A 26645-nucleotide genomic window follows, 5' to 3' on the forward strand; every position below is an offset into this window, starting at 1 on the left:
CATGAGATAACAATGAATACAAAGGATGTTGTGGTGGTAGTGATTATTGTTTTAAAGAGGAAGTACAATTGGGCAATCAACCCCTCTTATAACAAATCAGAGAAAATGGAAGAAGTCCAGCACTTCGAAGAATGAAGGTGTCGGCAAAAGAAAGGGAAGGGCTATTGAAGGCATAAAAACTCCTTGGCCCTCACAAAACTAATACCATTGGGGTCAAAAGAGAGCAAGTGTTGACCGAGGGAGATCAGATAGGAGGAGACTGGCACAAGTATGTCGAAAATTGCCAGGTTCAGCTAGGAGCTCGTAGTCGTAAATCCTTGTTCCCGAGCTACGAGCCCCGTGATTCATCCGTTAGTCGCCTCTTAAGACAAACAGGAAATATTCTAATCCCCACCCACGAGGAGGGGGGGATAACACAAAGGAAAGATGTCTTCTTTATTATGTCTTGTCTGCTTTCTTTCCGACGTGGAATGGTGGAAATTGACAGAGGCATTAGCAAGAAGTTGGAAGGCATTTGTAATGTGGCTGTATACGAGGAGACCATGTGATAAACAACGAAATTCTATGGAGAATGAAGAAAGACAGAGAAATACCGACCACGGAGGAAATGAGGACTCTCCAAAATCTCAGTCATACTATCAGGAGCAGAAACAAGTACTAGCTACTGCAATCTGCTCTGCAAAGGAAGATAACCAGAAAAAAGTGAAGAGATGGAATTAGAAGGATCTACTGGTTAAAAACAATCTGAGAACCTGGACGTCAAAAACAACTACAAAGCTATTCTGAGCAGCAGTCAACTGGAAACGCACAGCTACGTTGATTGCCACCATCGGGAATAGGGACCAGAAAAAGAAGAAAATTGTCGCTAAATGTATATCGAGAAACAACTCCAAATATTATAACCTTTATCAGAGGATATGCACCATTCTAATACGCGGATACAGCACAAGCATGGAAATACTCCACATCAGCCCTCGACATTGTAGAACAATAAAAAATGTACACAAATAGTGTAAGTATCTCAAAGCAGCAACGTTCTCAAAACAGACACAGTTAAACCACATATTCTGTAGACCACATCATATACTCCAAAACTAACCAGATTGTTGGCAGTAACACAGTATTAAAAATGTTACTACCAAGGAAATCGGTTGCTAAGGATGATCATTCAAACTGCAGTTGCAAGCCTCGTGTGAAGTCATTCATTTACTACCAAAAACAGCAGAGAAGTCCAATTATTTCATTATAACAAAACATACCTCATAGCTCTCCCGAGGTTAAATATAGTGCCTCACACCATTACAACAAACAGTTCATGAATCACTAGTAAACTATCTCGTGAATGATCAAGTAATTATTTGAGACTAGCTTTCGTCCGCACTTTCGCACACTTGGAAATCAATTGCGTGACACAAATCTGACAACAACATGTGTGGAACTGAAGGTACCGTGGTTACTGGAGTAAGGAAATTAAATTCAAAGATCTCAGGGAAGCAACGATCAAAAAAAGAAAAGGTTAATAACTCTCTGTCAGTTTGTATGTGAAAGATGTTAGAGTTTAGTTCGAATGGTTTTGTATCATCTGCACTGAATCATCATTTACCATTGATCTGTATCTAGGGCTTTCGCTCAGGTGCCAACTGTTTACCTCGTCTTTTGATCAATGATTTCAAAGAAGTTGAAAATTTATCGGACATAGCCCTCGAAAAATTACTCCAACTCTTACTCTTTGGAAACAACTGGCAGGCTTCGTAGCTCATATGGTAGGAGCACATTGGAGCGCAAATTGACGCCTTTTATCTCAGCTCAGTCCGATAATATTTGAAGGTGTTCAGATGCGCCTGCCTCATGTAGGTAGCTTTTCCAGAATTCTATGCAGCGAGTAAAATGTAAAACTCTTTTTCTAGCAAGAAACCAACACTGGACCTGGGTGAAGTATTGGTGATCCGTGAAGGAATTCTCTGAACTATTCCGTCGCTTCTCTCTGGCTGACGGAGAGAGTTGGTTGTGCGTTTAGGTTCGCGCAGCCGTGAGCTTGCATCCAGGAGATAATGGGTTCGAACCCCACTATCTTCATCCCTGAAGATGGTTTCCGTGGTTTCCCATTTTCACACCAGGTAAATGCTGGGCCGCTTCCTTCCTGTCCCTAGCCCTCTCCTACCCTTCCATCGCTGTAAGACCTATCTGTGTCGGTGCGACGTAAAGTCAGTTGTAAAAAAAATATGTGTCTGGTTGAACGATGTTATTCTCGACTTCAAAATATTATTTCTCAGCTCCTACTTGATTGAGATAAAACTAAGTGTACGCGGCATTTCTGGATGTCTTTACATTAATACCGACAAAATTTCGTGAAATTTCCATTTAGAGAGTACAGTACGACAGACAGACAGACAGACAGACTGCTAAAACTTTCAAAAGTGATGGATATCATTGTGTTCCGGCTCTATGGCTAAGTCGTTAGCGTTCTGGCCTTAGGTCACAGGGGTACCGGTTTCGATTACCGGCAGGGTCGGGACTGGGACTGGGACTGGCTGAATGTGCCGTCTTTATCATCATTTTTTCATCTTCATCACGATTCGCAGGTCGCCTACGGGAGTCAAATCGGAATATCTGCACCAGGCCTCTCCGGAGGCCACACTCCATTATTATTATTATTATTATTATTATTATTATTATTATTATTATTATTATTATTATTATTATTATTATTATTATTATTATTATTATTATTATTGTGTACTTTCAAACCAAAACCAACCCACAGCGCAACAGCCGCGAATGGCCTTGGCGTACCAAACGACCCGTGTTCAGCCCGAAGGCCTGCAGATGATGGGATGCCGTGTGGTTGGCACGGTGAATCTCTCGGTCGTTATGCTTGACCTTCTAGATCGGGGTCACTAACTCACCGTCAGATGCTCCTCGATTGTAATCACAGAGGCTGAGTGGACCTCGAACCAGCCCAAAGATTCAGGTGAAGTCCCACGACCTGGCCGGAATCGAACCCGACGCCTCCGGGTAAAAGGTAGACATGCAACCCCTTCATCACTGAACCGGCCATGTATAATAGCAACCCGCTAAAAATTCAAACAAAATTGTATATCTACGGATAGGCACTATCTCCGTAGTGACAGTTAGCTGCCGTCCTCTGTGGCACGGGTTTCTTTCCCGGTACTGCCAGAAATAACTTTGGCAGGAGGGATGGTATACGGTTAAAAAGCTAACCTCGCCTGACAAGAGCTGCATCACCTCGGCATGAGGAGACGGATTTACATTACATTTACACAGTAAAGGATATTCATACTCATTTGCACTTCTTTTTCATATCAGTCATTACTAAACTACTTTCTCTCTCTTGACAGCCGTACCAGTTGAGCCAAGAAGCGAAAGTCACGTGGATCCTGCCATGATCGGTGTTCTCGTTGGTATGGCATTGATGTTCATCATTCTGTGCGTCGTACTCAGGCTCTTCAGCAAGTAAGTATTATTTTGTTACATCATGCAAAACATTCAAAGTACACGCCATACCAACCGTACTAAAAAGTGTTCAAAAAATACTCTATTACGAGGGCTGGAAATAAAGTAGTTGTAACGTAGTCCAGACACTCGCATACGCAAATAGGATACGAAAGTGGTCAGGTGTGTAGTGTGCATTTGACGGGCATACATTTCGAAGTGTTCTTACTGTGTGGAATTGAAGTGAAGAGTATCGATTTCATCGCTCTAAAGCATGTTTTCGAAAGGTGATCGACGTTCGTGGATTAAAATCGAAGTTTCCCGTAGTAAAAATGCATCAGATGTTATCGAGGATTACGTGAAGCCCATCGCGAGAATACATTACCGTATAGGAAGGTTGCATGATGGGTCAAGGTGTTTCGTGCGGGTCGGAGTGAGACTAAGGATTTGCACCACATAGGACGGCCATCCGTCAAGATCAGATTGACATCGTGAATGGTCTCCGTAGAGGTTAGTCTCGGTCATCAAAGGTTTGCCATATACTGGAGAAATGTCTTAACATGAGGAAAACTGCCCCCCCGTTGGGTTCCACATTAACTCACCAAAGTTCAGAAATGGCACAGGTGTGCACTAGACAGATACCGCAACGAAAGGTACGCTTTCCGCAGCGTACTGTTGTCAACGATGAGACGTGGGCACGAACCCACGAGCCTGAATTAAAGCGTCACTCGAATAAATGGCGTCACCAAGGTTCGCCACGTCCACAGAAATTTCGACAGGAACCCAGTCGGGTGAAGCTCATGCTGATTGTGGCAACGACTACGAGGGTGTTATTCTTACGTATGCTGTGCCTGAGGGACAAACCGTCAACAGTGACTACTATTGCCAATTTCTGGACCAATATCCGCGTCAGGCTACGCCGCCCAAATGTCCACATTTATTGCCCTGTCGTGTTCCATGACAACGCACTTTGTCATGTCGCAAACAATATCAAACTCTTATTACAACGGTGACATTGGGAGGCCTTGGAACACCCTCCGTACTCGCCAGACATGAGTCTTTGTGACTTCGACTGGTTTACGAAGTTTAAGGTACCCCTCCGAGGCCCCCGATTTCCTGACATGGCATCTGTACTCCGCACAGTAGGTTGCTCCGTCGCTGTCATCAACAGAGAACACCTTGCCGACGGTCCCCAAAGGCTTCCCGACATTTGGCAAAAGACAATAGACTTTGCGGGTGACTACAATGAAGAAATGTTATGCAATTGTACTTGTTAGTTCGTTAAATACTGCTTTCTATCAATATTGCCACTACTTTATAATACAGCCCTCGTACAAGTTCTGAAATCAAACTACTATGTTGTGTTCAGCCTTTCCAACCAATAATTATATTCTATTATATTGTGAACAGATACTAACATTGCGAAATATGCATCACATATCATAAAAACTTCAAAAAATATTAGATTTAATTTCATGATACGCTTTATACTCATCTATGAGCATCAGTTGAGTAAGTATGCGCTAGAACAGGTAGCTGCATCAAGTGCCTGTGAGAAGTGATTTCAATTATGGCCCTATGAAGCTACTAAGACCATTCTCATTCAACATTTTCTTCAGAAATATCGACTATTCTCTGAAGGAAACTCACGAAAATTGTGTTATTAAAGGGCAAAGATTTAAATATTTCCTAGCATGATATTGGCACCCCTCGGACGTATGAAAGTGATGGAGTTCCACTTCAGTTTGACAGGCCAGAGACTCCTTAGAAACAACTGCCAGGTCTCGTAGTTCATTAGGTAGAAGCCTTAGCCTTCTGAACCCACCTTGGTGGCTTTGATTTACGCTCAGTCCGATAATTTTTGAATGAACTTAAATGAACCTGATTCATGTCCGTAGATTTATCAATTATTATATTATATTATATTATATTATATTATATTATATTATATTATATTATATTATATTATATTATATTATATTATATTATATTATATTATAAAAGGAAGTGTTTGTCTGTGTGTCTGTGCGCGATGGCCAGCAAAATCTACAGCACGCAGAGATCTGAAATTTTGAACATAGATAGATGGAAAGGGGTCCGAATGCACCTCGAAGCCGGAATTTTCATTTTCGCTTTCGTTGGTGAGTTATGAACGAAAAACCATCGGAAAACGTGCATTGGGATATGCCAATCCAACGTGCTGTCACCAAGATTAAATGCATAGAGTCGCTGTCGCTAGGCAACGTAGATAAGATAGGTAGAGAACACAATATTCAAGGAGCCATTTTAAGTCCAGGGCGTAGGAAACCGGTTTTGGTCTTATATGGTGTGAGGGCATATGACGCTGTTGATGGCGTTTCGTCCGTCGGATCGGGACGATGCTTTTTTTAGATATACTTTTTAAGAATTCACCCCCTTTGTCACTCCTGTTCACCATCCCTTATGTAGATATTCCAAAAACAAAAAATACGTGTTTCTTTATTTCTAAATGAGATTCCAAATACCAATTTTCATTACTGTAACATCTTCAGTTTTAGAGAAGTAAGTATCCACATAAAAGTTATTCAACCACTTTTTCACCTTTTTTCACCCCCTTTAACAGGATTTTCCGAAAACAAAAATACGTGTTTCTTTATTTTTAAAGGAGATTCCAATTTTCATGTCTTTAAACTATCCAATTTTCGAGATATAGATACACTCATTTTAAAAATATCATCCCCTTTTTACCACCATAGCGACGGAATATCCGAAAATCTCCTCTAAGTAAAGCACCTACATTGTGATATGAATGGGTTCCCAAAATTTCATTTCTTTATGTCCAGTAGTTTTGGCTCGGCGATGATGAATCAGTCAGTCAGTCAGGACAAGTTATATTATATTATATTATATTATATTATATTATATTATATTATATTATATTATATTATATTATATTATATTATATTATATTATATTATATTATACTAGCAATTACCCGCGGGTTCGCTCGCGTGGGTTTCGTAATATGATCAAAACAATCGTTCCTCGGCATTGTACTAAGACATTATCTGAAAAATCCTAAAGTATGAAAACTCACCCGAAAATTGAGTTTCCTTTACCCCAGAAATTCTTTGTGAACCATGTTTATGGTATTACCTTTTGGGGTTAAGACGACCATGCAACATAGAACTGTACATGTGAGAAAAAGTCTTCCCGCAAGTCGAAAAAATAAATACATGAATACACCTCCCTATTCCCACACCTGTAACTTCTTCAGTTTTTGAGATATACATAAGTATCCTCATAAAAAGAATCCAACCACTAGATCAGTCCTTCCCCCCACCCCCACCCCCATTTAAGTGTATTTTCGAAAAAAATACATGTTTATTTTTAAAGGAGATTCCAAATACCAATTTTCACAACCGTAACATCTTCAGGTTTTAAGATACAAGTAGCCTCATAAAAAATAATTCAAATATTTTTCTTTTCATCCCCCCCCCCGTTAAGTGCCTTCTCCGAAAACAAAAAGGTACATGTTCATGCATGTTTAAAGGACTTTCCAAATACCAAGTTTCTTGTCTCTAACATGTTAAGTTTTGGCATACAGTATAATGTAGGTATACCGGTACTCATTTTAAAAATTCACCCGCTTTTCCAATTCCTTTCAGCCCTTTAACTGGATTTTCCGAAAACGAAAAAATATGTGTTTCATTATTTTTAAAGGAAATTCCAAATACCAATTTTCATGTCTGTACATCTGTAAAACCTTCAGTTTTTCAGATAAATGTATACTCATAAAATAATTCAAGTTCTTCTTCTTCTTCTCTTCACTTCTTTCCACCACTCTCCCGCCTTAAGTGGAAATTCCAAAAACAAAATAAATACGTGTTTATTAGAAAGGAAATTCAAAATAGCAACTTTCACGTCTGTAACAGCTTCAGTTTTTAATATAAAGTATCCTCATAAACATATTTCAACTCCTTATATATTTATTTTCAACCCCACACCACTTAGTAGATTTCCGAAGAAAACTAATGTGTGGCTCTTTATTTTTAAAGGAGATTCCAAATACTAATTTTCACGTCTGTAAAACCTCCAGTTTTTGAGACATGAGTATCCTCTTAAACGTAATTCAACTCCTTTTTCACCTACCCTTCCTACCTATTAAGCTGATTCCCCCCTCCCCAAAAGTGCGTGTTTCTTTATTTTTAAAGGATATTCCAAAAACCAATTTTCACGTGTGTAACATCTTTATTTTTTGAGCTATAAGTCACCTCATAAAAAGAATTCAAATCCTTTTTCACCCCACCCCGTTAAATTGACTTCTCCCCTCAAAAAATGCGTGTTTTTTATTTTTAAAGGGGATTCCAAATACTAATTTTCACGTGTGCAACATCTTTAGTTTTTGAGATATCAGTATCCTCATTCAAAGAATTCAACTAAATTTTCAATTAATTCACCACCCTTAAGTGGATTTTCCAAAAACAAAAGAGTATGTGTCTCTTTACTTTGAAAGAAAATTCCAAATACAAATTTTCTTGTCTGTATCATCTTCAGTTTTTGAGATTTAAGTATCCTCATGAAAAGAATTCAACTCCTTTTTCACTCCACCCCGCCCGTTAAGTTCTTTTCACCCCACCCAAAAAATGCGTGTTTCTTTACTTTTCAAGGAGATTCCAAATCGATGGCTTTCTTTTAAAACCTCGTATGTCTAAATGTTCTTCCTATCTATTATATTCCTTAAGACCGGCCACGCCTCCCGGTCATATATTTGTGTGCTGTCCATCAGAATAATTTTCACTGTGTTCATTTTCATTTGCTAAAGTCTAAAGGAAAATGGACCTTAACATACCGAATTGTAGGGATGTTGATTGCATAGGAAATTTACACATTCCTACAGTATAATGTACTTAAGGTTCATTTTCCTTTACAAATTGGCACAGGAAAATGCCCATAACGAAAATTATTCTTTTGGACTGCATATAAATATGGGACTGGGAGGCGTGACCAGTCTTAAGGAATATAATGGATAGGAAGAGTATTCGGACTTACGAGGTTTTTAAAGAAAGCCATCGAAATACCAATTTCCACGTCTGTAACCTTCAGTTTTGGGATATAAGTTTCTCCGGAAGGAGAATTCAATTTTTTAAACTTCCTTTCACACTCCCCACTTAAGTGAATTTTCCAAAAATAAACAGTACCCATTCCTTTAAAGGAGCTTCCAAATACGAAGATCACGACTGTAACATCTTCAGTTTTTGAGATATATGTATCCTCCGTATTCAACTCCGTTTTCTCCTCCCCCTACCAAGTTGATTCCCCATACCCAAAAAAATGCGTGTTTCTTTATTTTTAAAGGAGATTCCAAATACCAGTTTTCACGGTTTTAACACCTTTAGATTTATATATATATATATATATATATATATATATATACAGGGTGTTAGGGGTATACGTGCAGATATTAAGCTAGTCGGCAAAGAAAAAGACATATCACAATATATGCTATGTACTTTTTACCTTGTCCTATTAGTTTGCCCTTAACTGAGCCAAATATTTCAGGACCTAATGTGTTTTGAACGGCCGTAGCAGGGTATGCCGGTTACGTCATTCTGTCCACGCGTAGTGGAAGTACAGTAGCAAAATATAGGGCTTGTTGAACCTGTTTCTTATCGCAGGCCAACGCATGTTGTTGTGCACTTCCCCTAAAGGCTTGGCAAGTAGGAGAGGATGACTCACGTGCCAGCCACTTGCTGTACTTGAAAACCGGTCTAGGGTACTCTGTATGAAATGTACACAGAATCCTTACAGTGACCTCGAAGATACGTACCAGCACATACATGCGAATCAAGTATTGTGTAGGTGTGTGTGATTTATAAGACGTCAATGGCATTACTCAGTGATCCAAGCTGACAAAATGAAAGGAAATAATTAATAAGTAAATGAAAAATGAGCGCAACATTTCGGTGCTGTTATTGCGACAAACTACGATGAATTTCTGACAATAGACAATGCGAGTTGTATATGCTTATTCATAAACTTTTCAGGTCAATGAAATGACGGTGGACACTGAAAGAAAAGGCTGTAAGTATTCAATCATATTGTTATTAATGAGACAGATTTCAAAAACCGTAGTTGCAACCATGCGTGAACATTGCTCGAAGGAAAAATAGCTACTGTTGATTTTTTTTTGCTAGTTGGTTTACGTCGCACCGACACAGATAGCTCTTACGGCGACGATGGGACAGGAAAGGGCTAGGAGTGGGAAGGAAGCGGCCGTGGCCTTAATTAAGGTACAGCCCCAGCATTTGACTGGTGTGAAAATGGGAAACCACGGAAAACCATCTTCAGGGCCGCCGACAGTGGGGTTCGAACCTGCTATCTCCCGATACTGGATACTGGCCGCACTTAAGCGACTGCAGCTATCGAGCTCGGTCTACTGTGGAATTGCCGCCGGGCATTTCTAATAGAAGGCTTATTCTTCTTTTTCCTAATCTGTTTACCCTCCAGGGTAGGTTTACCCTCGGACACAGTGAGGGATCCCACCTCTACCGCCTCAAGGGCAGTGACCGGGAGCGTGAGACATTGGCTCGGGGGATACAACTGGGGAGAATGACCAGTACCTCGCCCAGGCGGCCTCACCTTCTATGCTGAACAGGGACCTTGCGGGGGAATGGGGAGATTGGAAGGGATAGACAAGGAAGAGGGAAGGAAGCGGCCGTGGCCTTCATGACGTTACAGCCCCATTATTTGCCTGGTGTGAACATGGCAAACCACGGAAAACCATCTTTAGGGCTGCCAACAGAGGGGTTCGAACCCACTATACCCCACTCATGAGCTGTGGAACATCTCCATTCAATAGGACAAGGCGATTTCCAGCACCGGTTCTAATTAACATCTGGATGGGTGTAGTTGGAGGTCGGTTACATCTTTTTATTAATGTTATCTTGCTCCTGTAGAGGCAGTACGTTACTGGAGCTTTCAGAGGATGTGTCGCTTCGACTACGCCGAACCACGTGGATTTTACACGATGGTGCAGACATTTCCTCAACGGTAGACAGGACGATGTGGAACTATCAATTGGCCAGCCCTTATTCCAGTGGATTGTTATGTCTGGCGGGACATGAAACACAAAGTATACTGAACTGAAGTAACCACTTCGGATGACCTCCGTAAACATATTCTTCCGGCACCAGAGGATATTCTGAACAACACAGGTTCCTTGTCTCGAATGCGTCGCAACTGCATTCGGAGAAGTGAAGCCTGCAGAGAAGCCCAGGGTGGTCACTGTGAACAATTGCTACGAGTTTCGCTTTGGTATGTCAGATGTTACGCCATTTCTGCACCGTAATGGCTTGGGAGTACAGTACAGTATCGATGTAGTATTTTGAGTCCCGATAGTTCGATATTCTCATAAATCCAAGCAGTGAAATTGAAGTACCGGTAACAAAAATTATAAATCGAGAGTTTCAGTGCGCGAGTGACTTGTACGTGCCGAAAGCTGAACACAGCACAGGGAAGACGTGCTTGTTAAAACTCTAGACATTGACCTTGAACGCATTTTGGCAGTTCCTCAATTCTACCCTGCATGTGGTTTTGGTTTTTTACGTTTGTTCGAGCAATTTATATTTTGTTTCTTATTCACTACGAGTTAAAACAAAAGGCACGCGCTTTTAAGGGCCGATGACCTTAAAACAGCAATCATCATCATCATCATCATCATCATCATCATCATCACATCATCATTATTAACACGTATAAAACTTCAATAAAATGCTTGTGTTATATTCATCACTACTGAAACAGGAAAAAATTCAATCAAATTAGTTATTTCATTCCCAGACCTCGTGGAGGAGTGGGTGGGCCTTCAGCTATGCGTGTAGCTCTTGGGCCATGTAGTAAGGAAGTAGAGTTGTGAGGATGAAATAATTCAAGTTGGACGTATGTCTTGTACATACAATAAATTGAATTGAATACGTTAGTAAATATGCTTGTTGTTTAAAGGGGCCTAACATCGAGGTCATCGGCCCTGTTAGTAAATACCTGACCGCGCAGAGAGATAACCGCAGCAACAACACGGACCCCAGAGGAGGTCCGCAGAGCACCCCACCCAGGGCAGAGGTCCCCCAAACACCCCGTTTATTGAGTAAATTTTCATGGTATGATGTTGACATAGTACAATGTTGACATAGTACAATGTTGACATACATACATACATTGGTAAATAAACAAACAAACAAACAAACAGAGAAAAGTGGTTGGCCTTGAACTTGCTGGGCCGATTGAGACGAGTTCTTAGTCCAGTTATGTGAACAAAACAAGCACTGAGGTCATTGACCATGCTACACTCTTAAAGGCTACAGAGCAGATTAAAGGTGATGTATCACAAGGTCAAACATAAACATGTAACAGAACGTAACGTAAGATGTAATTGTGACACATGAGAAACGAAAAAAGTAAAAAGTAAAAAGAGGAATAAGACGAAAATATGAACAGGTGAATAATAATAATAATAATAATAATAATAATAATAATAATAATAATAATAATCAGACGAGGAAAAGAGTAATAAGAAGTAGTTCAATATGAGTAGTAGCGATAATAATAAGACTGAATAATAATAATAATAATAATAATAATAATAATAATAATAATAATAATACCGGTAATGTTATTTGCTTTACGTCCCACTAACTACTCATACTGTTTCTGGAGGCGCTGTAATTTAGTCCCACATGAGTTCTCTTTACGTGCCAGTAAATCTACCGACACCAGGCTGACGTATTTGAGCACCTTCGAATACCACCGGATTGAACCAAGATCGAGCCTGCTAAGTTGGAACCAAGAAACCAGTGCTTTAACCGTCTGAGCAACTCAGACTGGCCACTTTTATTTTGATAAATTTATTAGGCACTGCAAAGGAAGCAGTACGTTATACTTTATTTTACCATTACACATATGCTTTTCGTTTGTAAACACTAAATAATAATGTAATTTTTTACGTCCTAATAATTACTTTGACGGATTTTGGAGACGCCGAGGCGCCGGAATGTTGTATTGCAGGACTTTTTTAAATACAAGTAAATCTACAGACACGAAACTGGCGTATTTCACCACCTTCAAATACCCCCGAATTGAGTCTCCATCGAACCTGCCAAGATGGGATCAGAATACCAGCGAACTATCGTCCGAGGTACTCAGCCCGGCATTAGAGCTTGGAATACGTTGGTCGTGCGGTTAGGGGCGCGAAATTGTGAACTTTCATAGGGGAGATAGTGGGTTCGAACTACACTGTCGACAGCCCTGAAGATGGTTCTCCGTGGTGTCCCATTTTCACATCAGGAAAATGCTGGAGCTGAACCTTTATTAAGGCCACGAACCCTTCCTTCTCACTTCTACACCTTTTCTGTCCCATCGTCACCATAAGACCTATCTGTGTCGGTGCGACGTAAAGCCAATTTTGAAAATCATCATATTTAGGACATTATACAACTGTCGAGATCCATAGGTATAAACGATGAGAAGTATTTTCTGGGCAGACATTATTGGCGAGTAGTCAAAAATAATAATAATAATAATAATAATAATAATAATAATAATAATAATAATAATAATAATAATAATGGTATTTGCGTTACGTTTACGGTTTTCGAAGACGATGAGGTCCCGCAGGGGTTCTATTTACGTGTCACTAAATCTACCGGCACGAGTGTGACGTATTTGAGCACATTCAAATACCACCGGACTGGGCCAGGTTCGAACCTGCGAGGTTGGAGTAAAAAGGCCAGCACCTCAACCGTCTGAGCCATACAGCCCGGCAAGAAACACGAAATGTAGGTACGTACACCGGTAGCAGCCTTCAGCTGTTATCGTAGTTCAGTTGCTCGTAAACATAAAACCAGTTTAGCAAGTATATTACGTAACATCTCGTTACAGTAGTACATTCGCTCCGAAACATAAACAGAAACCGGTTTGGCACGGGTGGCGCGTGACTTGCCTGTTATCAACGGAAAGCTATTCATTCTCAGAACAAGGCATACTACCTATTCTAAAAACATCGTATCCCTTTGCTTTCGAAAATGACTTCCGCTGATTACTAAAAGTTTGATATATAGTGGTTCGTCACATCGTTCTCTATTGCTACAAGAAATATCTGCACGTATACACCTAACACCCTGTATATATATATATATTCAATACAAATCATTCAACTAATTTTTCATTTATTCCCCCCCCCCCTCTTAAAGTGTTTTTCCGAAAACAAACGTATACGTGTTTCCTTATTTTTAAAAGAGATTCCAAATACCAATTTTCACGTCTGCAACACTTTAAGTTTTGAGATATACTATAGATATGCTCATTTTAAAAATTCACCCCTTTTACAGTTCCCCTTAAGTGGATTTTCCGAAAAAATATTTATGTTTCTTTACTTTTACAGGAAATTCCAATGACCAGTTTTCAAATCTGTAATATGTTACCTGTCTGAGATAATTTGCAGATATAGCCTTTTTTTTAATTCACCCCGCTTGTCACTCCTGTTCACCCCCTATTCATCGGATTGTCCAAAAACACAAAAATTCGTGTTTCTTTATTTTCAAAGGAGATTCCAAATTCCAATTTTCATGTCTGTAACATCTTCAGTTTTCGAGATATAAGTCTGCTCATAAAAGGTGTTCAACCACTTTTCCCCCAATTTTCATCCCCCTTAGTGGGATTTTCCGAAATCAAAAAGTACGTATTTCTTTACTTTCAAAGGAGATTCCAAATACCAATTTTTACGTCTGTAAACTTTTATATTTTTTAGATATAGATATCCTCATTTTAAAAATTCACTCCCCTTTTCACCCTCCCCCCATTAATTGGATTTTCCATTAACAAAAAGGCGTGTTTCTTTATTTTTAAAGGAGATTCTAGATTCGAATTTTCAGGTCTGTAATATCTTCGGTTTCTGAGATATAACGTATCCTCATTAAAGGCATTTAACTCTTTTTCACCCTTTTCCACCCCTCCTATTTGTATTTTCCGAAAACAATAAAATACGTGTTTCTTTATTTTTAAAGGAGATTGTAAATACCAATTTTTACGTCTGTAAACTTTTAAAGTTTTGAGATTTACATACACTCATTTTAAAAATTCACCCTCCTTTTCACCCTTTTAGCGACAGAATATCCAAAAATCCTCCCTTAGCGAGCACCTACATTGTAATATGAATGTATCCTCAAAATTTAATTCCTTTATGTCCAGTAGTCCAGTAGTCCAGTAGTGGCTCGGCGATGATGTGTCAGTCAGTCAGTCAGTCAGTCAGGACAAGTTATATTATATTATATTATATTATATTATATTATATTATATTATATTATATTATATTATATCTTCTTCTTCTTCTTCTTCTGCTGCTGCTGCTGCTGCTGCTGCTGCTGCTGCTGCTGCTGCTGCTGCTGCTGCTGCTGCTTCATTTTCCGTTTCCAGTCTTCTGGGTCGGGCTGTGAATCAAGGACCTCCACAGTTGTGTATCTCTCCACCACTTCCTTCCTTCCTTCCTTCCTTCCTTCCTTCCTTCCTTCCTTCCTTCCTTCCTTCCTTCCTTCCTTCATTATTTGTTCTACTTTTACTCCTCTTTTCTCTATACTCTCCTTCATCGTATCCATCCACCTCTTTCTTTTCTGTTTATTTTGCTTTAAGTCGCACCGACACATATAGGTCTTATTTCGACGATGGGGTAGGAAAGGCTTAGGAGTGGGAAGAAAGCGACCGTGGCCTTAATTAAGTTACAGCCCCAGCATTTGCCTAGTGTAGAAATGGGAAACCACGGAAAACCATATTCAGTGCTGCCGACAGTGGCGTTCGAATCTACTATCTCCGGGATGTCCGACTCGTTGGCTGAATGGTCAGCGTACTGGCCTTCGGTTCAGGGGGTCCCGGGTTAGATTCCCGGCCGGGTCGGGGATTTTAACCTTCACTGGTTAATTCCAGAGGCCCTGGGGCTGGGTGTTTGTGCTGTCCCCAACACCTCTGCAACTCGCACACCTCATATAACACTATCCTCCACCACAATAACACGCAGTTACCTACACGTGGCAGACGCCGCCCACCCTCATCGGAGGGTCTGCCTTACAAGGGCTGCACTTGGCTATAAATAGCCACACGAAATTATTATTATCTCCGGGATGCAAGCTCACAGCTGCGCGGCCCTAACCGCACGACTAACTCGCCCTGCCCACCTCTTTCTAGGTCTCGCTATTATTTTCTCTCTAAATGCTCGCTTTGGAACTCGATCTTCTTCCATTCTCATCATGTGTCCGTACCATTTCAACGTGCTGGTCTCTATTCTGTCTTGCGGTTTAGGGAATCCAAATTTCTCATATTATATTATATTATATTATATTATATTATATTATATTATATTATATTATATTATATTATATTATATTATATTATATTATATTATATTATATTATATTATATTATATTATGTTATTTGGCCTCAGCTACTGTGTTGCGCACACCATTTAGATAGTTTGCGTGTAAATTTTAACGTCCTGTTTTACCTTATTATATGACAGAGAAATCAGAAATTGTTGTGCGACTTTTGGATGATCTACCAGAATTTGTTTTGCGTGATAACATCGTACAACACGGAGTGCTGGATTGACCACCCCTTTCCTCCTATTTTAATAAATTATTACATGTACTTCAATTAATGCATATGTCTTGCTCTTCCAGGTACTTATCGTTTCATAAAAATGTATCATGCATTGACTGTATAAAAAGATCATGTTTTTATATTAACCCTCATACACAGCGGTTCTATTTTGCCTCTCTCTCATTAAAACGACAAACGGACGATATAATGTCACGGACAAATGTTCATTACTTATATAATTATCCTTAATTGCACTAGGTGCTACTACTCACGAGGAAACTGTCTAAATCGGAAAAATAAGATCACCATGAAGCTCTTATGCGTTACGAGAAACACACGTGAAGCGCTATACTTCTGAGTATTTCTAAACATAAGCTATGCAAAACGCCTCACACATATGCAACCCTCCAGCCAAACCTACTGCGTCCAGTGTCAAATTCTAATTAGTGTCTGCTGAAGACATATATGTAGAAATATACATTACATGGAAAGAAACATCAATGTACAATTAAAAATTAAGTAGAGATACACAATTCTCCAAAAACCGTAAAAGTAGTTAGTGAGGCGTAAAGCAAATAACATTATTAAAGTAACAACTACTGTACAATTAAAAACCAGTGAGTGTGCTCATAATCAATTGAAGCATGAATAAAACTCAAAAGAGATCCAAAAAATATGTACAATATGTGTACATAAATACATAGCATATTAAAGACAATTAAATAGGTACATTTAATTTAACATGGTCTTTTAGCTCATCTATGATTCCAAGATCTATTCCTCCCCAGGAATGCGCAGAACAGAGATGAAGTTTACTCCAGGATAACCTTATGAAGGAATCTTCTTCATGCCTATTTCATACCAAAACATGCCCTGAAAATGCATAATTATCAGGCGATCATAAAAGAAAAAATGGCCAGCCGGGCTTTGAACTCCCCCCCCCCCTTTCCCCGACAATTTCCATCCCGAAACAATCAATAACATAGCAGTACACAGGTGCTGTTACAATACATAACGGTACACTGCCGAAGTTTTACACTACAGGTAATCCCGCATTCCCTTGTCAGCTTACTTGAAACAAAAAGTACACACACAACACTGCAGACGTATGTCTGTAAGTAACATAAAGAGCCCACTGAAATGAACTTGATATCATCCCTGTTCTGCCAAAACGGCGAATGTTACAATGCTCTTCCTATGAATTATATCCCTTAAGACTGGTCACGCCTTTAAGCCATATATTGATATGCAATCCATAAGAACAATTTTCATTGAATTCAGTTTCCTATGCGCGTGTGTAAAGGAAAATGAACTTTACTGTACCATACTGAAGGAATGTATGTTTGCATGGCATTTACCCACTCCTAGAGTGTGCTGTATTTAAGGCTCATTTTCCTTTACACACGCTCATAGGAAAATGAACTCAACGAAAATTGTTCTGATGGAATGCATATCCATATGTGGCTGGAAGGCGTGACCAGTCTTAAGGGAAATAATGGATAGGAAGAGCATTGTAACATTCGCCGTTTTGGCAGAACAGGGACGATATATTACTTTTGGAAGAGATTATTTTCATGTTTCTTGAAAGTAACCACTAGTTATTGAACGATGTCCATGACATAATGATGATAAAATTACACGGAATAATACTAACAAATAATTAGAAAGAGCTCTTAGGAAAATAAAAAGTAATTGAATATCTCTGTTCTCTTATAATGTCTTACGCTGTATTTAAAAACATCGACCAAATACCATCTTACAAAGCAATTGTAATTACAGCCTTATATTGTAATAAGTCATTGATAATGTACACAGGGCAAGATGGCGGGAAAATCGCACCATATTTAACACCCCAAACCCTCGTCTGATGAACGTCTCCTTGCTACGAGATAGTAAGTTGCTGCACAGTGCTGGAGAACGACGAGGAAGTCGGGCGAGCATGAGGGCACCCAGTCGACAACCGAGCATGGCATCCTTAAGACCACAGTCTCCATCACAGTCCGTCGGTAAGTTACACAAGATCTGAACTCAGGTTAATGTAAGGTACAGAGTCAACTTAATTCCCATCAGAGTCCATTGTTGAATTAAGGAAACTTCACTATCAATCAAGTGTTAGGACACAAACTAGAACAAATACAATTAATTGTTTTGTTAAAGGAGTGATGTAGACTCACAGTATGATTTCTTTATAATGATAGTTACCAGTCATTTATATATCTTGTGAAATCCTTCAACTCCGTAACCCAAGAAGGACTTCTTCTCGGTGTGTAAATAGTGTAACGAAGAGATTTTTTCTTCTTTGTAGATCGCAAACTAAGACCAAATAAACTTCAGCTTCTCTTGTCGAACTCTGATTAACAAACGACAATGTTGTTCCAGCCAATTCAGAATGACTAGCAAATTATTTTGCATGCATTTAACCAAGCATATATCAGTACTGTCTTAGAATTTAGTAAAAGCTTTGTTAAACTCAAGTTCTTTATCCACCAGCCAAACTCTAACTAGGCATAATCATCCACCTCGTTCAATAGCGACAGCCGGCATAGCATTGAACGGTTTCCATACCTGGCCAATCAGCTCCTGATAGACACTGGAAAAACAATATCGCCTCAAATGCGATAGAGAGATCCTAGTTTGTCTCCTTAAAAGGGTCTTCGACAACCTTGATTTTTGCTATGGCAATACGATAGTGACACCAAAACTTACTGATGGATGTGAGTCTTGGACAACTTATATAAGGCACTTCAAATGTCTGGAAAAATACCGTTAGCTCTGTCTCAGAAGAATTCTTACATAATAACAGGCTTTTCTTTAAAATAAATCGGACATTCGATCAGACAGTCAATGATTGCTATTTGTTCCCTGTTTAATACAAAAGACTGCAACCTGTTCTCCAATAATTGACCGGGTCAGTGATGGAATGAATGAAGCCCTCATCTTGCGGCGAGGATAGGAATTGTGCCGGCTGCCCAGGCCAGTCGCACTCCTCTGGGGCAACGATTAATGACTGACAGATGAAATGAAACGATACTGGAGAGTGTTGCTGGAATGAAAGATGACAGGGACAACCGGAGTACCCGGAGAAAAACCTGTCCCGCCTCCGCTTCGTCCTGCACAAACCTCACATGGAGTGACCGGGATTTGAACCACGGAAGCCAGCGTTGGGAGGCCGACGCTCTGCCGCCTGAGCCACGCAGGCTCATGTTTATTTCAATGTGTACATATTTTGTCGTATTTTAAGAGCTTCTTCAGTGCATTATTTGAAGGCTTTAAAACAGCGTTATAAATCGATGGCTTACTTCTAAAACCTCGTAAGTCCCATTGCTCCTCCTATCAATTATATTCCTTAAGAGTGGCGACGCCTCCCAGTCACATATTTATATGAAGTCCATCAGTATAATTTTCGTTGTGTTCATTAACCTGTCCTAATATGTAGAGGAAAATAGACCTTACCGTACCGCATTGTAGGGATGTTGTTTGCAAGCGAATTTAAACACGCCTACAGTACAATGTATTGATGGTTCATTTTCCTTTACACACACCTATAGGAAAATGAACTCAAGGAAAATTGTTGTGATGGGCTGCATGTCTATGTGTGTCTGGGAGGCGTGACGAGTCTTAAGATATCGTCGCTCCACCGGTAAAACGTTGTATTCCACAAAGCTCTTCCTATCAATTATTCTCCTTAAGACTGGTCACGCCTCCCAGCCACGTATGGATATGCAGCCCATCAGAACAATGTCCGTTGTGTTCATTTTCCTATGCCCATGTGTAAAGGAAAATGAACCTTACTGTACCGTACTGTAGGAATGTACGTTTGCAATACGTATTTACGCACTCCTAGTGCACAATGCATGTAAGGTTCATTTTCGTTTACTCGTCGGCATAGGAAAACGACCAGAACGGACATTGTTCTGATGGGCTGCGTATCCATATGTGGCTGGGACCAATCTTAAGGAGAATAATGGATAGGAAGAGTATTATGGGATACAACGTATTACCGGTGAAGCGACGATATATAATGGACAGGAAGGGCATTGGGTCATACGACGTTTCAGAATTAAGCTGTCGAAGTATTATTTAATGATAACACAACATACGAGAGTTGCAAAACCGTAGTCCGGACACTCGCAGAAGATCGTGCATGCACAAATAGGATATTGGAGCGGTCAGGTGGTGTTGTTGTCGATATGTAGTATGCATCAGACGAGCATCCAGTTGGGAGTGTCATAACTGTGTGGTGTTGAAGTGAAGAGTGTCAATTTCACCGTTCCAAGGCATGTTTTCGAAGGTGATCAGCGTTCTTGGATGAAATTCGAGGTTGTCCGTGGCAAAAATGCATCGGAATGTCGCTAAGATTACGTGAAGACTGTGGCGGGAATGCATTACCGTATAGGACGGTTGCACGATGAATCAAGGTGTCTCGTGCGGATCAGAATTGAGCATTGAGAGGTCTTAGAACACCCTCTGTACCCACCACACATGAGTCCTAGTGACTTCGGTCTGTTTCCAAAGTTGAAGGAACCCCTCCGAGGCCGCCGACTTCCTGACGTGGCGTCTTTACTCAGCGCAGTAGGTGGTCCGTCGCTGTCATCAACAGAGAACGCCTTGCCGACGGTCCCCGACGGCTTCCCGACATTTGGTAAAAGGTAATAGACTTTGCGGGTGACAACAATTAAGGAACCAGAGAAACAAGGAAATGCCATTTGGTCCTTGTTTCAATGACGGTGAAATCCTGACATTCACCTCCCCGCGGTAGAGAGGGGGGCAACGACTGCATATAAAAGTAACATTTTATATGCAGGCGGCTAACGAATGAAGGGACCGATTATCTCCCGGTATAAGGAGATCCCCTATACCAAGTGCCAACAGTCTCTTTGAGAGTGCATGAGCGGGTATGGGTAAGGGCACTCTATTGTCCTGGGGACAAGAAATTGTTCCCAAAGGCGGCGGAACCAGCTTGGTCAACGGCATTAGGATGCAGAAGGCAACGGGAAACCACTGCATTAAAGATCCTGAGAGATATTCCAATAAATCCACATGGCATGGCAGCAACGTCAAGATCGGAGCTGGCCGTGTGGATCGTCTACCTCAGTTTGAAGACGACGGCTTAAGAAGAAGAAGAATGCAGTTGTACTTGTTAGTTCATTAAATATTGTGTTCTACCAATATTGTCACTACTTTACGCACTTCTACAATATAAAATATTTAAGAAAAAACACAAAGAAAATTGTTCTGATGGACCGTATACCCATATGCGGCTAGGAGGCGTGACCAGTCTTAAGGAAAAGGAAGAATATTCTCAGATACGTGGTATGTTTCTCAAATCGCGATATTTATAAAACACTGTACAATGAGATACTTTTTAAATGAAATGGCTTTAAAACAAACTAGTATTTAAAATATGATATTGAAGGACAATTACCGTATGTGAATTTATGCCCATTCAGTATATTGGTCTAAAATTGCATCTATTTAGTTAAGTCCAAGCCTCGTCTGATTTAAGTATCACTTCAAATCTATATCATATTGTATGTCGAGTGCTCAGCCGGGAGGCTGGTTGGATCCTCAACAGCTCCACGAACACCAGTCATATGTGCCCCAGGCATCACTGAAGAGGCGTACTAGGAGTAATGTACTTTCCCGTTGCTTTCCTCACTGAGCCAGAAGTTGCGTTTACATCTCAGCCTGCCAAGCCCACTGAAATGCCTGCACCAACTGACCCTATGAGCAACATTTTCACATCATTTACAACAAGGACTGGCTGCATAAGGAATTGCATTACTAGCATCGTTCATACCTCGGTCACTTTCGTATTGTCAAAGCCAAGGATGAGACTGACACAGGTCAATGAAAGTAACAAATTTGTTCTAGCCCATACCAGAAGACATAGTGCACTGTAAACACTAGGTTTTGCCAGCCAAGGCATTACATTATATTACTGTTGTTAAATCTATTTCCTCCTTCCTATCCCTCTTCATTAAATCTCATGATAATTTTATCGAGCCAAAACTGAGGACACGGGCTCATTTTCTAATTTTTGTTCCTTTTCAGCCTACCACTCACAAATATGCAATAGTAAGATATTTTTATCTAATGCAATTGAGGACAAGTGGTATTTGTTCCAGCACAAAATTTTTTGTTAATGGTGCTATGAGTTTCATACTCAAAAGAACAACACACATTTACCAAGAAATCACCACCAAGCCTTTCAGTGAAAGTGCCGTCCGGCTCAATGGCTAAATGATTAGCATGCTGACCTTAGGTCCAGGGCTTCCCGGGTTCGATTCCCGGTCGAGTCAGGGATTTTAACCTTCATTGGTTAATTTCGCTGACTCCGGGGCTGGGTGTGTATGCCTTTTTCCATGATTAGAATTCATCTCAAAAGTAGGACCCCATCCTCCTAGACGCGCAGATTGCCTATACGGCGTCAGCTCGAAAGACCTGCACCAGGCCTCTCCGGAGGCCACGCGCCATTAATTTAAGTGTCAACTGTTGCATAGCCCCTCCATAAGCTCTCGCTCTCTCTTACTGATGCCACAGAACAGAATCAAGAAGGCTAGGTTCAAAGGTTCCTGTCAGTATAAAAGTAAAAAAGAAGTCATCCCCGTACAGGTTTTGGAAGCCCTTGGTGTACTGGAAGGCATAGGTTTGTACTAATCTGTATATAGATACTAAGGGGGATAGAGTGGTTATCTCTATGCTTTATCACCTTTACCCTAACACGATTCTCATTTTTGGTGGGGGCTTAGTGGACCTCATCGTCTTGTGCCTCTCCAGAATTTGAAATATATGAGTTCTAATGCCCAGGCATTTTGATATGAGTTCATTGGCCGTGGTGATGGGAAGTTTGCGATCTTCATTTATACATGCACACCATCCTAGGTGAAGGAATTAGTTACTCTTTGCCTCAGAAGCAAAGAACACTGTGCAAGTGTATGTGTTTGTGATGACTACATCTTAGTCCTTATGATGAAATTGAGGTAGAGAGAGTTGCGAAATCCGGTGTTGGCACATAGCCTACTCCTGTCAAGTAATACCAATGGCTCTGCTGAAGACTTAACGTCGCTATCCGATGGCGAATTACCGCCAACAGCGCCATATGAGCACAGTGGAGAGGTTTGAAAATGAATCCAGGCTTTTGGCATGCAATCTAGTGATCAGGAATCTTGCTTGTCCAGTATTATGATGGTGATTTTTTTCGACCAACGGTTCTCAAACCAGCAAGGAAATATCGTTCCTAATTTTTTTTCGACTTCCTAACAGAGAATCAAATCTCCCGTCCTTCCAGATTATCCGCCAGGCTTCGCTTAGACAGCTCCCCCACTAGTATAGGAATAATGCTAGCCATTACACCTGCTTCAATAATAAATGTTACAATTGAATTTCAGGATCTAGACGTAGCCGTGGCAGTAGCAGTCCCTCTGTGACCTCAACAAAATCACCCAAATCTCCCACAAAGCCAGCAGCCAACAATATTGCCCATAATACGGGCGCCCCAGTGCTTGAGAACGTCACCGTGGAAGTACAGGATCCTAAAGTGTAAGGAATAACTGTAAGTTACTGTATAATAATGGAATTTCTACGAATTTATTAATTATTTTAATCTATGAATACATTACTTTCCTTTCTCTGTATTCAATTTTGTTTAATGTATTGTAAGTTCGTTTTCTACATTGTACTAATTTATCTGTTTTTCTCAGATTCTTATAATTATATTTGCTTAGTTGTAAAAAGTTCATTATTTTGTTCATAAATGAACAAGGTAGACAAATAATGAATAACATACAACTAAACCTGGGGTAAAAAAGATTAATTTTCTTCTAATTATATCTAAATATGTATTTTATTTGTAAGCTAACAAATTATTCATGTTGATTCCATTCAATATGCAATTAAATTTACTCTGGCAGTCAGTATTTTAGGATTCCGTTTCTAAACATTATTTCTGAGCTCTGAGTTCTAAAATTTCAAATTTAGTTTGTCTCATACGTACAGCCGAAAAACATAGAGTGAGTTTTAATTGGGACCAGTCTATGGTACAGGAGATGGAAATTATATGAGAGTCCCTCATGGAATTGTGTGTAAAACAATGTGTGGTATTTATTCTTAAAGAGAGCAGCAGTTGCGTTAAAAAATAAAATATATTTAAAAAATAGCTTTTATTGAAATTGTTGATAATTGTGTGGTTCCTTTGCTTGTTGAAAAATTTTGCTATATATATATATACAGGCTATGCATAAGGATCTGCTTTATGACATTGTAAATTAAATGCCAGTCATATTACATAATATTCAACAATTGATAATAATTGGGCGAACCAGTGCATGTCAAATTATACTGTATGTGAAGTGTGCCAGCAATGCTTACAATAATCATACAAAAAAAATCATATGAGAGGTGACGAACAATATCTTGCATAGGACATCCGACACCAATGGAATTATTCATTGCATTAAATAAACATCGAAATTCTTGAATCATCTTACATAACATTAGTAAATATTCAATAGAAAATGTTAATTACTCAAATGTTTGAGTTGAATATTTATTTTATCTTTTTAATAGAAATATTTAACATTGTAAAAATGTAATCTAGAAGCATATACTTACCTATTAGTTATACTACTGCACCAAACACTACTCCAATGCTTTCATAAGAATAAAGACCATTAAGCTTAAGGTTTAGTATAGAATAAAAAGATGCTTAAGTTTTTTCATTATTTCTAGAGATGTACATAATTTAGATTTCTACCTCTATAATGAAGTAATTCTTTATTAACCTTACATTTCATGCTAAACCTTGCACTCAATTATCTTTGAAGACTAGACACCATCAACTAAGCAACACAATCTCTACATTTGTGCCTATTCTCACTTTATCTCAAATTCTTTACAAAGCATAAATACTTTAAAAAAATGAATATTGAAATTAATTTATGAACATATTAGGTCAATAGACTACAGTGCACTAAACCCAAAAATAGCTTTAGAATGCAGACTTATTCATAGCACAATTTTTTATCATAGTGTAGAAATTTTTCATGACAAATTTGAAAAACAATCTATCCAAAATAGGGGAAGTTAGATATAGTGTATCATTTGAAAGAAAAAGGAAAGATAAACAAGGCAAGCTAAAGATCTACTTAGTAACTGGAGTACAGGTAACTAAATTACAAAATGGACCCTCATATCTCTTTCATTCAAAATTAGATCAATTTTGAAAATCATCCTGTCTCATTACAAAACAATACCACCTCATAGGAAATAGTTTGTCACCCTTTAGATGATAGTAATTCATGAGCACTTAGCAAATATGCATTTAATCATCTTGTTTGATAGTGGTGTAACTATATGCTCTTGACATCAAACAATCAGAAAATTAGGGGAAGGTTTTCTGATTGGTATTTCTGTCAAGCTAAAAACATGTGTCACTACACCATATTTACCCCCTTCATATTTATTTTGGTGTTTGAAAACTAGAAATAATAGAAAATAATATGTAAGGGGACGTATTATGACATAGTGACACATGAAGAATACCTTTTTGTCTATCTAAATACTGTCATCGCTGCTCAAAGGAAACTAAAGCTCTACTGTGAAAATATATCTATTTAAGGAAAGTAATACTGTAGTCACTTCTCAGACTCATAGTTAATAGGAGACTACTATAGTAATTTATAGTACTATTCATAGAAGTGATCTTATTTATATAAATATACATTAGGAAATAAGTGAACTATGTAGTTTATAGCGTGCTTTCTGTATATTTCTAATGAAAATATGCTGAAAAACTAAAAGTAAAAATTTAATGCTGATCTTGAATCTTCGGGGAAGAGATTCAAGTTCTGTTCATTAAAGAAGGAGAGTTGGTACTCTTGCACTATGTGTCTTTAGTTTTAACTTCAATGAAATGATTTTTTTTAAATAATCATGTGAATGCAATTTTTTTACTCTTAACTTTATGAAAGCATTTCTGCTCGTTCAAGAATAAAGGACTTTCTAGCGAGCTTGTTTTTTCTACTTATCCGCTTAAGTGATGAAGAAGTAAGTGATGATACCACTATAGCCAGAAGTCTTTTTCTACAACATTTGTCTAGATTAGGTTAGGTGCCAGAGGAGCCTTTTTTTCTTGCCAGCTGAAAAACAGGAATGCTGAATATTGCACAACTTGGAAAACTGTTCTTGAATGCCCACTTACATAACTTGTCTCTAGAATACAAGACTTTGTAGTCTTTCTTATACTTAAAATACACAGGTACTGTCGTTGTTTGTACAGTATATACAATGTATCACCTTACTTACTTTTAATAAAAATTCTGTCCAACAAAAGTGCATTATGTTATTATTTCCTGAAGTTCTTGTAAAAGTGTTTATGCTAATTGTAAATTATATCAAAGTTCCTCAAAAGTACCCCTTTCCAAAAAATCATTTCACATCCACCATTAAAAATATGAGGCATTTGCTCTGTTGTAGAGACCTAATACTCGATTTGAAAAAACGGAATGTTTAAATGCTACATACTCCCTGCGATTTTATGCAGAGTTGAATCTTGGACATTGATTAAAGC

The 26645-nt window shown here is 39.2% G+C and overlaps 1 protein-coding gene across 1 annotated transcript in view; it reads left to right on the top strand.

Annotated features, from left to right (window-relative positions):
• jus (julius seizure) overlaps positions 1–26398 on the top strand; it is a 181559-nt gene extending 155161 nt beyond the window's left edge. Inside the window, exons 9-11 of the mRNA XM_068225791.1 lie at positions 3360–3474; positions 17891–18081; positions 23467–26398. Coding sequence (XP_068081892.1) covers positions 3360–3474; positions 17891–18081; positions 23467–23621 — 461 coding nt within the window. The 3' untranslated portion in view covers positions 23622–26398. The remainder of the gene's footprint in view (positions 1–3359; positions 3475–17890; positions 18082–23466) is intronic.
• Positions 26399–26645: the final 247 nt, after the last annotated feature.

The sequence above is a fragment of the Anabrus simplex genome, chromosome 1 (genome assembly GCF_040414725.1).
Source record: "Anabrus simplex isolate iqAnaSimp1 chromosome 1, ASM4041472v1, whole genome shotgun sequence".
NCBI lineage: Eukaryota > Metazoa > Arthropoda > Insecta > Orthoptera > Tettigoniidae > Anabrus > Anabrus simplex.